Source organism: Centropristis striata, chromosome 6 (genome assembly GCF_030273125.1).
Source record: "Centropristis striata isolate RG_2023a ecotype Rhode Island chromosome 6, C.striata_1.0, whole genome shotgun sequence".
NCBI classification, from domain to species: Eukaryota; Metazoa; Chordata; class Actinopteri; order Perciformes; family Serranidae; genus Centropristis; species Centropristis striata.
Window position 1 is genome coordinate 35,274,870 of NC_081522.1, and position 14,150 is coordinate 35,289,019.

At 34.9% G+C, this 14,150-nt stretch overlaps 1 protein-coding gene across 1 annotated transcript in view; it reads left to right on the forward strand.

Moving 5' to 3' along the window:
• Nucleotides 1-14,150, forward strand: part of asz1 (ankyrin repeat, SAM and basic leucine zipper domain containing 1) — a 38,980-nt gene that overhangs the window by 17,063 nt on the left and 7,767 nt on the right. Inside the window, exons 6-11 of the mRNA XM_059334331.1 lie at nucleotides 595-729; nucleotides 1,583-1,704; nucleotides 4,622-4,694; nucleotides 6,397-6,453; nucleotides 7,471-7,583; nucleotides 13,838-13,943. Of these exons, the coding sequence (XP_059190314.1) occupies nucleotides 595-729; nucleotides 1,583-1,704; nucleotides 4,622-4,694; nucleotides 6,397-6,453; nucleotides 7,471-7,583; nucleotides 13,838-13,943 (606 nt within the window). The remainder of the gene's footprint in view (nucleotides 1-594; nucleotides 730-1,582; nucleotides 1,705-4,621; nucleotides 4,695-6,396; nucleotides 6,454-7,470; nucleotides 7,584-13,837; nucleotides 13,944-14,150) is intronic.

Genomic DNA, 14,150 nt, shown 5'->3' on the forward strand with positions numbered 1-14,150 from the left:
TTATGCTTAAAAATCATAATGATTTATTTGACCTTTGACCCCAAAAAACGTAGTTACTGCATTGCTGTAAAAGGTTCTAATAGTAATGCAAAAACAGAGTGGAGTAACAACAATGTTGTTGTCTTCTTAAGCTTTAATATTTTGTTTACAGTGAATAAACATTTTCTTATTGATTTTGTTATAAGTGTATTTAAAAGTGTCACTACTCTGTTCAAAGATTGGTGTATTTTAGACTTCATATTATAAAGAAATATTATGTTTTAGTCTTAATATAATTTTATCTCACTTTTTAACTTCATCACTATCTAGATAATAATTACCCTTTCAAATAAACTGATAATTTCTATTATTTTTATGTTTAAATTAGTATATACATCCAAAGCAGACTGTGGTACTGCTTGGTTTTGAGTTGGATTTTGTGGTTTTTATATCATAATTTCTCTGAAATAAAGCAAAATTGAAAACTTTGTCACAAGATAAAACAGACATCAAGGAATTCATTTTTAGTTATAACTCAATTTTGACCAAAAATGTAGTTACTGCAGTTAGGCTTTGTAGGGCAGTGTAGTAAGTATTACTAATATTCTCTGTCAGGCTTTGTCTATAGCAGTGCAGTACGGCAAAGAGGAGGCGGTGCTGAAGCTCCTCCAGCTGGGAGCGGACAAAAACATCAGGAACCAGGCTCATAAAAGCCCCTCGGACCTGGCTGTTACCTTCAAACACACACAGGTACTTGAAGTTCTTTTATGACGCATTTCAGACATTACATACAGTCATGGAAAACATGATTAGACCATTGTTTTTTTCAATTTCTTGTTCATTTAATGCATTTAATCTAGAATTTAATCTAAAAGCTGATATCTAGAAATGTCCATGGTTTTTCTTGATAATAACCAAAATCATTATCAAGAAAACCATGTAAAATATCTAGATATCAGCTCTTAAATTAAACTCTTATCAGCTATTTTTGACAACGATATATTGAGTCTAGAAAAAAACGATTCTAGTCCTTTTTATATATAAAACGATAAGTCGATGTAGTGATTATCGTGACTGATTGTTTGGACAAATATAATGATAACAACAAAAATTGCTCATAAGAGTTTAAGAGCTGATATCCAGACATTTTCCATGGTTTTCTTGACAATTATTTTGGTTATTATCAAGAAAACCACGAAAAATGTCTAGATATCAGCTCTTAAATTAAACTCTTATCAGCTATTTTTGTTGTTATCATTATATTTGTCCAAACAAATGTACCTTTAGTTGTACCAGGCATTGAAATGAACAAGAAATTGAAGAAAACAAGGGTGCTCAAATTCTTTTTTTCCATGACTGTATCTATTACTTGGTATTTTTCGTTACATTTATTATTTAAAAAGTTAACTAAAATCTGTCAATATCTAGTTTTCACATGGATAAAGTTCAATAAAAGTACTATACTGACATATTAGTCTTTAGTTTATGGAAAAAATAACATATGGTCATTTAAAGTTGTGTTTGCACTACATAAACCTTAGCCCTTTGTGACGTTCCTGACTGTTAAATCACGAAGCATCCTGACACCAGTGAGTGTTTGCAGATAGGAAGGATTTTGGCCTCTTCGTCCCACATCTCTACTGTCCAGGCCTTCAGCTCCATGGAGGACACACTCTCAAAGTTCTTCAAGACGAACTCTGACAAACTGCCTCCTTCCACAGAAAGGTAGGACCACCACACCAACAATGGATTGAAGAAAACAAGAGTGGTCTAATATTTTTTCCCGTGACTGTAGGTCCAATAACATAATTCTATTGTTTAACTATTTTAACTGTTTCTCTGTATCACTGTCTAAGTCATGGGTCTCAAACTTGTGGCCCGCGGGCCAATTGCGGCCCTCGTGACGATATTTTGTGGCCCCCACCTTGATATGAAAGTTTAATGTGAGTTTTATATGAATGGCACTTTACTGTGTTGTGTGTGGAAGGTCCCTTTATTGCGCAAGCTGGAGCTTTGTTTCATTTGTTTTTATGACGCCGTTAACAAAAATATTTTGTTTGGTATTTTATTGTTTTTTTTTTTTTTTTTTTTAATTTTGTGTCTTTTTTTAAATGTATTATAAAATTAATTTTGTCTTTTTTAAATTTTATGTCTTTTTCTAATAATTTTGTGTCTTGTAGTAATTTTGTGTTTTATTTGGGTCATTTTGTGTCTTTTTTTAAAGTAATTTAGTGTTTTTTTCAGTCATTTTGTGTCTTTTTTAGTCATTTTGTGTCTTTATTTAGTCATTTTATGTCTTTTTTGTCATTTTGTGTCTTTTTTAAGTAGTTTAGTTTTTTTTCTGTCATTTTGTGTCTTTTTTTTAGTAATTTTGTGTCTTTTTTGTGTCATTTTGATACTGCCTCCAGCGGCCCTCAGGTAATATGAGTTTGAGACCCCTGGTCTAAGTGTTCCTACCACAGTGTGAACTCAATTAATTTTACAGTCCCCAAAATAGTGATTTAATTTACTTAATTTCATAATTTCAATACTATCTAAGAGAAGAATGTTTGAATCTGCATAAGGTGACTTTAAAGCAACATGTGCTCAGAACTAAACCGTCTAAGAAAAAAAGGACCACATTTTTTATTTAAGAAGCTGATGGTCTATAGTTTAGTGAGGATTATATACTACTGACAGTAAATTATAAAACATATCTGAATGTATACACTTAATGAACACCTATTTGCTCTTCAGCCAGCCTCCCTGCAGCCTGCAGTGTGTTTGCCTCCCCCTGTTGGACTTCCTGTGAAGCTGTGCCTGTGCAGCAGGTGTTGGTGAACCATTGTTCTACCAGACATAAACAATAATAAACCTCTTGCATGAGTGTTTAGTCCACTCAGGCACGGTTGGACAATTACCATCAGCCAGAAACATTGTATTTGAGCCCGTCTGGCACCAGGGATCACGGCCTGTAAACATTTTAGCCGCCTTTCTCCTTTGTCAGCTGCAAATAAGTTAAAACCCAAGTAATGCATTCCCCGTATCTGAACGTTGTGAGACGAGAGGCTCGTTTGTTGAGCTCATCATGTCAACAATCAAACTGAATCCGTGTGTGCTCTGTGGTTACTCTGATGTGTCTGAACTCTGTGACATTATGGTTGTACCCACTTGATCCCCAAAGGAGAAAGAGATGTGTTCAGGGGTCGTACAGCTGCTTGAAATCCTTGAAAATGCTTGAATTTTAATGTTGAATTTTTTGAAAAGTGCTTGGATTTTTGGATTAAGTGCTTGTAAATGCTTGAAATTCTTACTGTATTTCTCTTGCAATCTGACTATAGATAACCGCATTTCCAATGGAAAAATATATATAAACTGAATAGCTTATAGTAGGGGTAGGCAATTCATTTTCCCAAGGGGCCACATGAGATACTGTGAAGGTTGCGGAGGGCCGGACCGACACCCTGAACTTAATTCTGCTCAACATTTATTTGATCGCTTTATGAAATGCAGTTAATTTTCTGGTTTTGAGCTGCTACTGGTAGGAAAACATGTTATGATGAGAGTGGAGTGACTCAAATATAGCAGTAAAAATAGTAAAAACTCCAATCATTATCTCACTTTTCCATTTATTTTAAACACAACATGCATTCAAACCACAAAAACAATATAAAGCATGTATGTTATGCAGTAAACCTGCAATATATGAACTTTATGCAAAAAGCAATAAGTGTTTTTCACAAGGTAACAAGGTAACTCAGTGTTTTTTGTGGAACGCATTTTTGTGCAGGGGACTACGCATACAAGCACATACATAAATCGCCTTCAAAATAAAAGCACTGAGCTTGTATGGATTTCTAATTTCCGGGTAACCTCACGCTCCGCCTGCGTCTTCTTGTTTCTGAGATGTTTCTTGTTGCTCTCCCCTGTATCTTCTTACTGAAGGGAGTTTTTCTAATTCCTAGTGGATGTGAGGGCTCCTGAAGTAGCCTATTTGTGGGTCTTTCCTCCTAGTTTGGGTCGTGTTTAGTTCCACCAGCTGCTGGTTGATGATTTTTGTGAGCTTCGTTTTGCTCCTAGCCCCTAGATTCCCATAACAGTATGTTTTATGAGATTAGCAAACTACTTTTAGTTGTTAAAAGTGTAATACCATTGCTGGTGATATGGTTAAGTGAAAAAATAATATAATATATAATAATAATAATAATAATAATAATAATAATAATAATAATAATAATAATAGTGAGGCCAGTATAATACTAATAGTAGTATATCACAGTATATAGTAATAATAGTATATATATATATATGATATAATTTACACAAAGAGAGAGAGAGCGGTCCTTAGTAACAGACTTTTTGGGTTTTTGGGGAAAGTAGCAAGTCTTTTCAAGTCAAAAGCCTCAAGTCCAAGTGAAGTCACAAGTTATTAGTCCAAGTCGAGTTGCAAGTCTCTTTACATTTTGTCAAGTCGAGTCGAAATCATCAAATTCATGACCCTAGAGTCCACACCTCTGATTTTTACACATGTGGACTCTTAACTACTTAACAAATCTCTGTTTATACAGTTTTAGTGCAATTCTAGTCCCAGCTGGGTCAAACTTTGGTTATAACTGTGTAAAAAGTCAATAGTTTGAAGTACTTCATTGTCTCTGCCCTTCAGTGTGACCAAGCTTGATGACCTGGAGCTCCTCCTGCACGGCCTCGGTCTCGGTTACCTCACTGACATCATGGCTGTAAGTACTGATTGCATGCTGGAATAAAATGCCAGTGTGTTTTTTTTTTCTTCTTCTATCAAATAAGTAGATTTCTGTATGCACACCAAGGTTATAATAGTTTTGGATTTTTCATTCGTTTTAGTTTTAATTTAGTTGTGAATTTTTGTTTTCAAATTCAGTTCGTTTTAATTACTTTTTAGAGTGAGTTTGCTAGTTTTAGTTTAGTTTTTCTTAGTTTTAGTTTAGTTTTTCTTAGTTTTAGTGTTAGTTTTATTGTAATGGTCTATGTGTTGGGTGAGAGATTCAAAGAGGTCACAATAAATTTTGCCTTTATTTCCTTTGGTTTATCCATCTTAGCCCCAATAAGGTTATTAACTCTTACAGTTCCAGGTGATTTGAATTTTGGTTGGAGTGTCGACATCCCAGTCTCAGTAAACATATTTACCATGTGTTCCTGCATGTTCAAATAGAAACACTGGAGTATGTATGAAAAAAGTTGACAAAGACAAAAAACGAAGGACATTTTCACTATAATTTTAGTTAGTTTTGTAACCACACACTAGGGTTGTCACGGTACTAAAATGTTAAACTAGATACCGATACTCAAGAAAATATCTGATACTCAATACCATTTTCGATACCACAAGGATAAAAACAAAGACCCCAAAATTTAACAGAAATATTTTTATTAACAAGAAAAATGCAACATGTAAAAATTAACCGAACAGAATATTTTCTCTTAGGTTTACTGATATACTGTATGTTTTATGTGGTAATTATGTTTGATGTTTGTTTGTGTCTAGTTTTAGTTTTAATGTTATTTAATGTGTTAAAGTTCTTATTTATTATTGTTTTATTTATTTATTTATTTAGGTTGGTTTTGTGATTTTGTTGTTGTTGTTCTTTTTCTTTCTTTCTTTTTTATTTTTTACTTACCATTGGTGACTTATGTTGTGCTTTGTATAAATTAATAATAAAAAATGTAAAAAAAATTAACAGAACTACAGGTTAAATATTTGTAATAAAAAACAGTTGTGCAAAAAGAAAGTGCAACTATGATAACAAGCTTCAGATACTCGATACTTTTGAAAATTAGTATCGTATCTGGATACAACGTTTTAGTATCGATACTTTTTTGAGTATTGATACTTTTGACAATCCTACCACACAATACAGTTTCAGTTAGTTATGGTTTTTTTTTTTAAAAACTCTTGTTTTTATTTTTATTTCAGTTAACGAAAATGTTTTTTCAATTCTAGTTTTTGTTATTTCGTTAGTTTCCGTTAACTATAATAACCTTGATGCACACTGAGTTTTTCTAGCAGTACAGATTTCTCTTCTTTTACCTCACTGACACCAAGATGTTGAGCAGAGATACTGAGCTGTTAGAATACAGTATTAGATCTCTGGGTGAGATACAGTGATCCCAGATGTGTTGAGCACAGCTGCATTAATGACAGAATGACATTAAATGCTTTGGAACATGTCATGGGATGATTAGTTTACATATTTCACTTGGTGTTGGACTGGCTTGGCCCCCAATTAAACCGAGGGTCAGCTCCACTTTTAGACCCTATCTGATATATGAGGACTGCAGATAGATTGCTGTCAAAGCCTCATGCAGGTGCATCTGTTTCAGCTGCAGAAGTTTTGATTTGGTACATGCAAAGTGATGTTTTCTTACTTTTTTCCACACACACACACACACATACATGCACAGGAACATGACATCACCTGGAGCTACCTGCTGACCATGGAGAAGGAGGACCTGGAGAAGGTAGAGGACGACTGTAACATCTGTTTGTCTGTCAGCTCTCTCGCTCACTGCCAGCCTTCAGGCTGAGCCAGGAAGAGACGAGGGTAACTGCTGATGTCACAGCTGTAAAAAGGACACAAGTTCAGTAGAAAGAAGGTGGTGAGGGGTTATTTTATACCTCTGTAATCTTGGATAGACCTCAAATCTGTCATAACAGGTAAATTCATTCCCCACATTTGGGTCATTAAAACAAGGGAATGTTGCATTTATAAACATCTTTTTGTTGTTGTTTGTCAGACATCTACAGTCATGGGAAAAATGATTGGACCACCCTTGTTTTCTTCAATTTCTTTATATTTATATATATATATATATATATATATAAACACAAAAAACTTCACCAAAAGTGTAACATATGACATTTATTGATCATTTCACTCAAAAAGGATGGCTATTGGCATAGTAATAACACTGTGTGTAAATTATGTAACTTAAGAGAAATAAATGACTTAGGCAATTTTTTGAACATGCCTTTGTGACTTAAGCAAGATATGGTAACACTTTATTTTGAAGGTGTCTACATTAAAGTCACACAAGCCTGTCAGAAACATGACATGACAAGTATCATGAGCATTAATGTTACTTCAAAGTGTCATTAATGTTCATGACACATCCCATGTCATGTTTATGACACGCTCATGTCACTCTTATGTAGACACCTTCAAAATAAAGTGTTACCATATCTTGCTTAAGTCACAAAGGCATGTTCAAAAAATTGCCTAGGTCACATTTTATTTTGACTTAGGCATAATAAATCCGCTTAAGTCACACACTTGACATAGGCCAATATCTTAAAGGGGTAAAATCACATGATCTGATCAACTGAGGATGTAGGTGATTTTACCATAGGTGGCATGAGGAGATGATTTAGGCAAAAAAAACGATTTTGACAAAAAATGACTTAGGCGATTATTCTAACAGTGTGACGATATAACAAAGGGAGAAGGATTAAATCAACAAGTTTTTCCTGTTATTCAGGTTGGTATCAAAGACCCGGTGGACCAGCAGAAGGTGCTGAGTGCCGTGCAGCAGATGCACTTGGACAAAGTGGACCTTGACACGATCAGCCTACCAGGAGCTGCAGACAGCGGGTAGGGAACAACTTCTTAATCCTCAGCAGCAATCAATTCATGTAGTCAGAAACTGTGAGGTAGTTTGAGCTTTACTTTACTCTTCAGGAAAGCAGTATCATTAGATGGGAAGATTCTAAGGCTTCACTCTCTGCACTTACAGTCATGGAAAAAATTACACCACCCTTGTTTTCTTCAATTTCTTGTTCATATTAATGCCTGGTACAACTAAAGGTACATTTGTTTGGACAAATATAATAATAACAACAAAAATAGCTCATAAGAGTTTAATTTAAAAGCTGATATCTAGACATTTTCCATGGTTTTCTTGATAATCATCAAAAAAGAAATCAAGAAGAAACCATGTTAAATGTCTAGATATCAGCTCTTAAATTAAACTCATATCAGCTATTTTTGTTGTCATCATTATATTAATCCAAACAAATGTACCTTTAGTTGTACCAGGCATTAAAATGAACAAGAAATTGAAGAAAACAAGGGTGGTCTAATATTTTTTCCATGACTGTATCACCCAACCCTGATTCTCATGAATAAGTTGCTAGAAATGTCTGATAAGCTGTCGACTGCAAAAAAAAAAACAGTATTCCACAAACACTCTGAGCCAAGCCAAAAACAAAGCTGACCATAGTAGCAAAACTTTAAACACTTGTCAGCCACACACCTCAAACCCTCCCCCACATCCAGCCCTCCTCCATCTCCCTGTAATGCTCCATCTGTCCTCCTCCACTGGAAGTCGTCCATCAGCCCCATGAGCATCTCACTGAAACCTGCGTAGCCGAGCCCTGAGCCAGGCCCTAATGGTTTAAGCGGAGCTGTAATGATTTGTAAGGTGAGAGGCGATGGGAGGTTGCAATGAGCAAAGGAGAGCCAGTGGCAGGGGCCAAACAAAGCCGTCGCACCGCACCCCATCACTTCATGAATCAGGGTTCCTACGGGTGCTTGAAATCCTTAAAAATGCTTGAATTTAAATGTTGTATTTTCAAGGTTTAAAAAGTGCTTGGATTTTGGATAAAGTGCTTGTAAATGCTTGAAATTCTTCCTGTATTTCTCTTGAAATCTGACTATATCCATCTATAGACTATAGATAATCACATGTTCAATGTAAAAAATAATGAGTAGCCTATCTGAAATGAAGACCATTCCTCCTAAAAGTGTAATACCATCTCTGTTGGTATGGTTCAGTGAAATCTCCCCCTTTTAGTGTGTAAGTACTCATCTAAAACATGCAATTTACAACAGGTGTAAGATACTGAAAAAGCTTGAAAATCGACCTTGAAAGTGGTTGAAAAATGCTTGAATTTGACCACTGCTAAAGTGTACAAACCCTGATGAATCCTGAGCAGAACCGCCCTCTCCTGCTGGAGGAAGAAAAATCCAATAGACAGAGGGGAAGGTTGATGAGGGATGGATGGCTTCGTCAGGGCTAGACCTCCTCAAGAGCTCCTAAATATCCCTATTTCACAATTAGTCTTACAAACATTTTCTTGACATGTCAGTGAGGTGTGGAAAAAGTAGGCCTAAAGTTATAGCAATAATATATATATATATATATATATATATATATATATATATATATATATATATATATATATATATATATGGTAACACTTTAGATTAGGGAACACATATTCAACATTAATTAGTTGCTTATTAGCGTGCAAATAAGACGCTAAGACGCTAAGAGTTTCCCCTCAATAACCTCAGAATTATTGCTTATTAGTAGTAAGTATGGAAGTTTTTATATATGAGTTACAGTCTTAAAATGCTACTACTCTACAAAGTGGGTCACTGGTAGACTAACATTGGTGCAAAATTTTTTTTTCTTAAATTTCTTGTTCATTTTAATGCCTGAAAATGTTTTTAAAACTTTTAATTTTACCAGTATTTAACTCAGGGGAATATGCAAAAATTGGCTTGTATGTGTCTTTATTGAAATATGAAATGATAAAACATGATAGAAGATTTTAGACATACTGGCCAGCCCTATCACATTGTGAATTACTCTGTAATTTCTGCCACTTGTTACAAACCACTGTTGTACAGTCATGGAAAAAATTATTAGACCACCCTTTTTCTTCATTTACTTGTTCAATGATAATGATTTTGGTTATTACCAAGCAAACCATGGAAAATGTCTATATATCAGCTCTTAAATTAAACTCCTATCAGCTATTTTTTGTTGTTTTCATTATTTTTGTCCAAAGAAATATACCTTTAGTTGTACCAGACATTAAAATGAACAAGAAATTGAAGAAAACAAGGGTGGTCTAATATTTTTTTCCATGACTGTATCATCCAACCCTGATTCTCATGAATAAGTTAGGTTTGTTTTTAGTTCATAAGGTATTATCTTGTAACATAAGACGTTTCCCGAATTTAGTCACAAAATCTCAAGGAAAACAACAAGGCTCACAGCCAGTTTGCTGTGTTGTAGTAATGGTGCCGTTTTGGCTCCATTAGATCCAACATGTATTATGGGGCCTTGGAGCTGAGTGCGAAGCAGTTTGAATGAGTCAGAAGCTTCAATGCCTTGAAGATATTCTACACACGTCCAATGGGACCAAGACATGATAGGCTTAGATAGGGCCAGCGCTACAAACTTAACACACACTGAAACTGCCAAGAGAAGTTGGAGAAGTGACATGACTGAAATATTGCTGCTTTTCTGAGTCTGCCAGGGAAAATGTGTGCAGTGAAAGTAAATGTGCATCACTCTCCCATCAGCAGCAGCTACCACTGAGAAAGGCACATGGCTAGGCCTGTCACGATAACACATTTTTTATGACGATATATTTTCCCCAGAAACTATCCCGATAAACGATAGTATCGTTGCTTCGATGTTGTTTTAGTTTTATAACGATATTAAAGCATAATAAGTACATCCTTTTCCACGGCAATTAATTTTTAAATCTCGAGAATATTAAACATTGTGGCTGTGGAGAAAGGCGCCTGGAATGCACTGCTTAGCCTGCTGCCCATGCGACCCGGCCCAGGATAAGCGGACGAGAAAGGATGGATGGATGGAATTGAAATGTGGAAAAGAAATATTAAAAGCGATAATAAAACAGATAAATAAACTACAACCAAAACAAATAAAATAGACTCTCAGGCTCTGTTAATAAAAAGATGCACTGAGATAAACATTATGTCTTGTATTATTTTATTGTTAAAATAACAGCTGGAATGGCTGCTTGGGAATTTAAATTTTTTTACTGCCTGTCGAACATTTGCAGCTTTACTTTCAACACAACACAAAAAAGCACAAAAAGTCATTATATTGAGTCCAGATAAAAACTATCATGTCCATTTTTATATATCGATCGATAAGTTGATATAGTAATAAACTTGACAGGCCTACATGGCTCTGACCTGGTTGACCTGTTGCCCTCAGGGAGGCGCTACAGGTGCATCAAGTCAAAAACAAACTGTTTCAAAAACAGTTTCTTCCCAAAAGCAATAACAACCCTGAACTCTCATATGCACTGATTTTCATATGGACTCTATTACTGTGCAATATTTCTTTATTTTTTAAATATACTATACCTGGCAATGTGCAATAATTTGTGCAATAAATTTTCCTTCAACGTGCAATATATTTATGAACTCTGCATAGCATCATATCTGCTTCTGGCAAATTTAATTGAAGACTGTGCACCTTACCTCCCTTTCTTGCCTATGTTTACATTATATCGTATATATTTTTCTTTACATTTACTTGCCTATGTATGTTTATGTATATATTGTATATTTTGATATTTTATATATATTTTATTTATTGTCACACTGCTTTTTGGAGTCAGCTCTCAAATCTCATTGTACATGTGTATAGTGACAATAAAGGCATTTTAGTCTATTCTATTCCATTCCATTCCTTTCCATTCTATTCTATTGCATTCCATTCCATATTCTATTCTATTCTATTCTATTCCATTCTATTCTATTGCATTCCATTCCATATTCTATTCTATTCTATTCTATTCCATTCTATTCTATTGCATTCCATTCCATATTCTATTCTATTCTATTCTATTCCATTCTATTCTATTGCATTCCATTCCATATTCTATTCTATTCTATTCTTTTCTATTCTATTCTATTCTATTCCATTCCATCTTCTATTTTATTCTATTGCATTGCTTTCCATTCCATATTCTATTCCATTCCATTCCATTCCATCTTCTATTCTATTCTATTCTATTCTATTCTATTCTATTCTATTCTATTCCAATCCAATCCAATCCCTTCCTTTCCTTTCCAATCCAATTAGGATTTAAAAAAAAGGAAAAGTGGCACACATGCTTCCTCTATCAGAATTCCCACATAACATAACGTCCTTTTGCATCTGAAACCCCTTCAACGATCTTCCCACCAGAGGCCCATCATCACTCTCTGCTCCCTAGATAAACTAACAGCAGGGAGAAGGGAGGTGAAGGTGCAGCACCGGCTGACTGACAGTGTTTACTCGCCCCTCTGACAGAGTGTGAGGAGGGCCGGGACGGCTGGCTGCCCAGTCCCCTCACCAAGGGAAATGTACCATTAAGATAAGAGCTATCAATCCCACGGGACCAGGGGATGGGAAGAGGGCTTGATGAATATAAATAACCATCATTTAAGGTGGATGTTTTCAGGGAGGGGTGACAGCATGGGGAGAAGGTGGGGAGAGGGCCGGGCCACCTGCTCGGTTTGGTGAGGTGGTCTCCAGGAAAATGCATGGAGAATGTTAACACCAAGTTCGGTCCAAACTATCAATCTGTCTGCCCTGTCACTGTTGGGCATCTTCAGCAGGCCTTGCCTTGTTTTTCTATGTGGGCGTCTTCTTAGGGCTGAAATTTTGAGATGGTAAACCTGCCGACCTCAGCATTAAAGCTCAAACAGCGTTATCAGTATTAGGGCTGGGCGATACGGACCAAAAGTCATATTCCGATATATATCTAGGCTGAATATCGATATACGATATATATCCCGATATTTTTATCACAAAGTGAGAGCAAATGTGCAGTCAAAGTCAAAGCCAAATATGACATGTCACTAGTAGTTTTATTGAAACCGTTTATTTAAGAGAACATAAATACTGCATAACAACAGGAGTACCTTTTTTCAAATCAAAGCTCCATAAAGTGCACATTTAAATAAAAAAATATCTTTAAAAAAAATTATAATTTTTTTAAAAATGGCCCTCACCTTGATATGAAAGTTTAATGTGGGTTTTATATGAATGGCACTTTGCCGTGTTGTGTTTTTTTTTAATAATTTTGTGTCTTTTTTTTAATAATTTTGTGTCTTTTTTAGTATTTCTGTGTCTTTAAAATAATTGTGTGTCTTTTTTTAATAACTTTGTGTCTTTTTTGGTAATTCTGTGTCTTTTTTGGTCATTTTGTGTCTTTAAGTAATTTAGTTTTTTTTTTGTCATTTTGTATATATGTGTATATATATATATATATATATCCTTCTATATATTCTATATTCTTTATATATATATATATATATATATATATATATATAAAGAAAAAAATCGATATTTGCGATATGGTCTAATTCCATATCACATTTAAAAATATATCAATATATTTTTTATATCCATATATCGCCCAGTCCTAATCAGTATGCCTTAAAACGTGTGTGACTTGTCAGATAAGCCTCATCATCCTTGGCTTTTTATGCAAATTACAGTGAGTTATAATCACAATTTGTTATTTATAGTCACAATTTAAAAAAACTGGATTCACTGAATTGTAGTTGCATTAACAAAAAGATGTGCTGCAACCACTAATGAGATGCTTTCTCAGTAAATACGTGTCTTTAATGATTAATCTATCGGTGGTTTAATGTAAAATGCCAGGAAATTGTGGAAACTATTAGTTCCCAGAGCCCAAGGTGACACCTTCAATTGACTTAAACCCAGAGATATTCAGTCTACAGTCATGGGGAAACTTAAAATGCTGCAAAAAAGTTATTAATCAGTAAGTACATACAGTATGTAATCATAAAGGAAAATTACAGGAGTGCAAATATTTTCTTAAAAGCATTTTATGCAGCTATTGTCATGAAGTGTTTGAAAAAAGCACATAATTTCACCCATAAGTTTAAGCAAACCCCAGATCCACTCTTGTTTGTATTTACCTTTTGACGCTCAGAAAGTGATGATTGAGAGGAATTATTTTTTGAGTCTTTACACTCCCTAGTATACCTTTAAAAACACACAGTTTATATAACGTTTTTAAACCAGACATACTGAAGTTGCTCATTCTTTGCAGGAGTGAGGATCTGCATAACTTCCTGATAAGCGTGCAGCAGCAGTGCTGTTACCTGACGGAGACGATTCAGGACGTCATCGTTCGGTTTCCCCGCCAAGCCTCTCAGGTACGTGACGTCTCTGTGTCGGGGTGCAGCTCATTGCAGCTTGCTGACATTTTGGCTAGAAGAAAAGAAGAAGATGTTACTATATGCTTATCTTGAATTAAAGAGCTTACGATGAAGGCAATATCTACATGTAATATCTACAATCTTGGAAAAAACTATTAGACCATGTTTTCTTCACTTTATTGTTAATTTTAATGCCTGGTACAA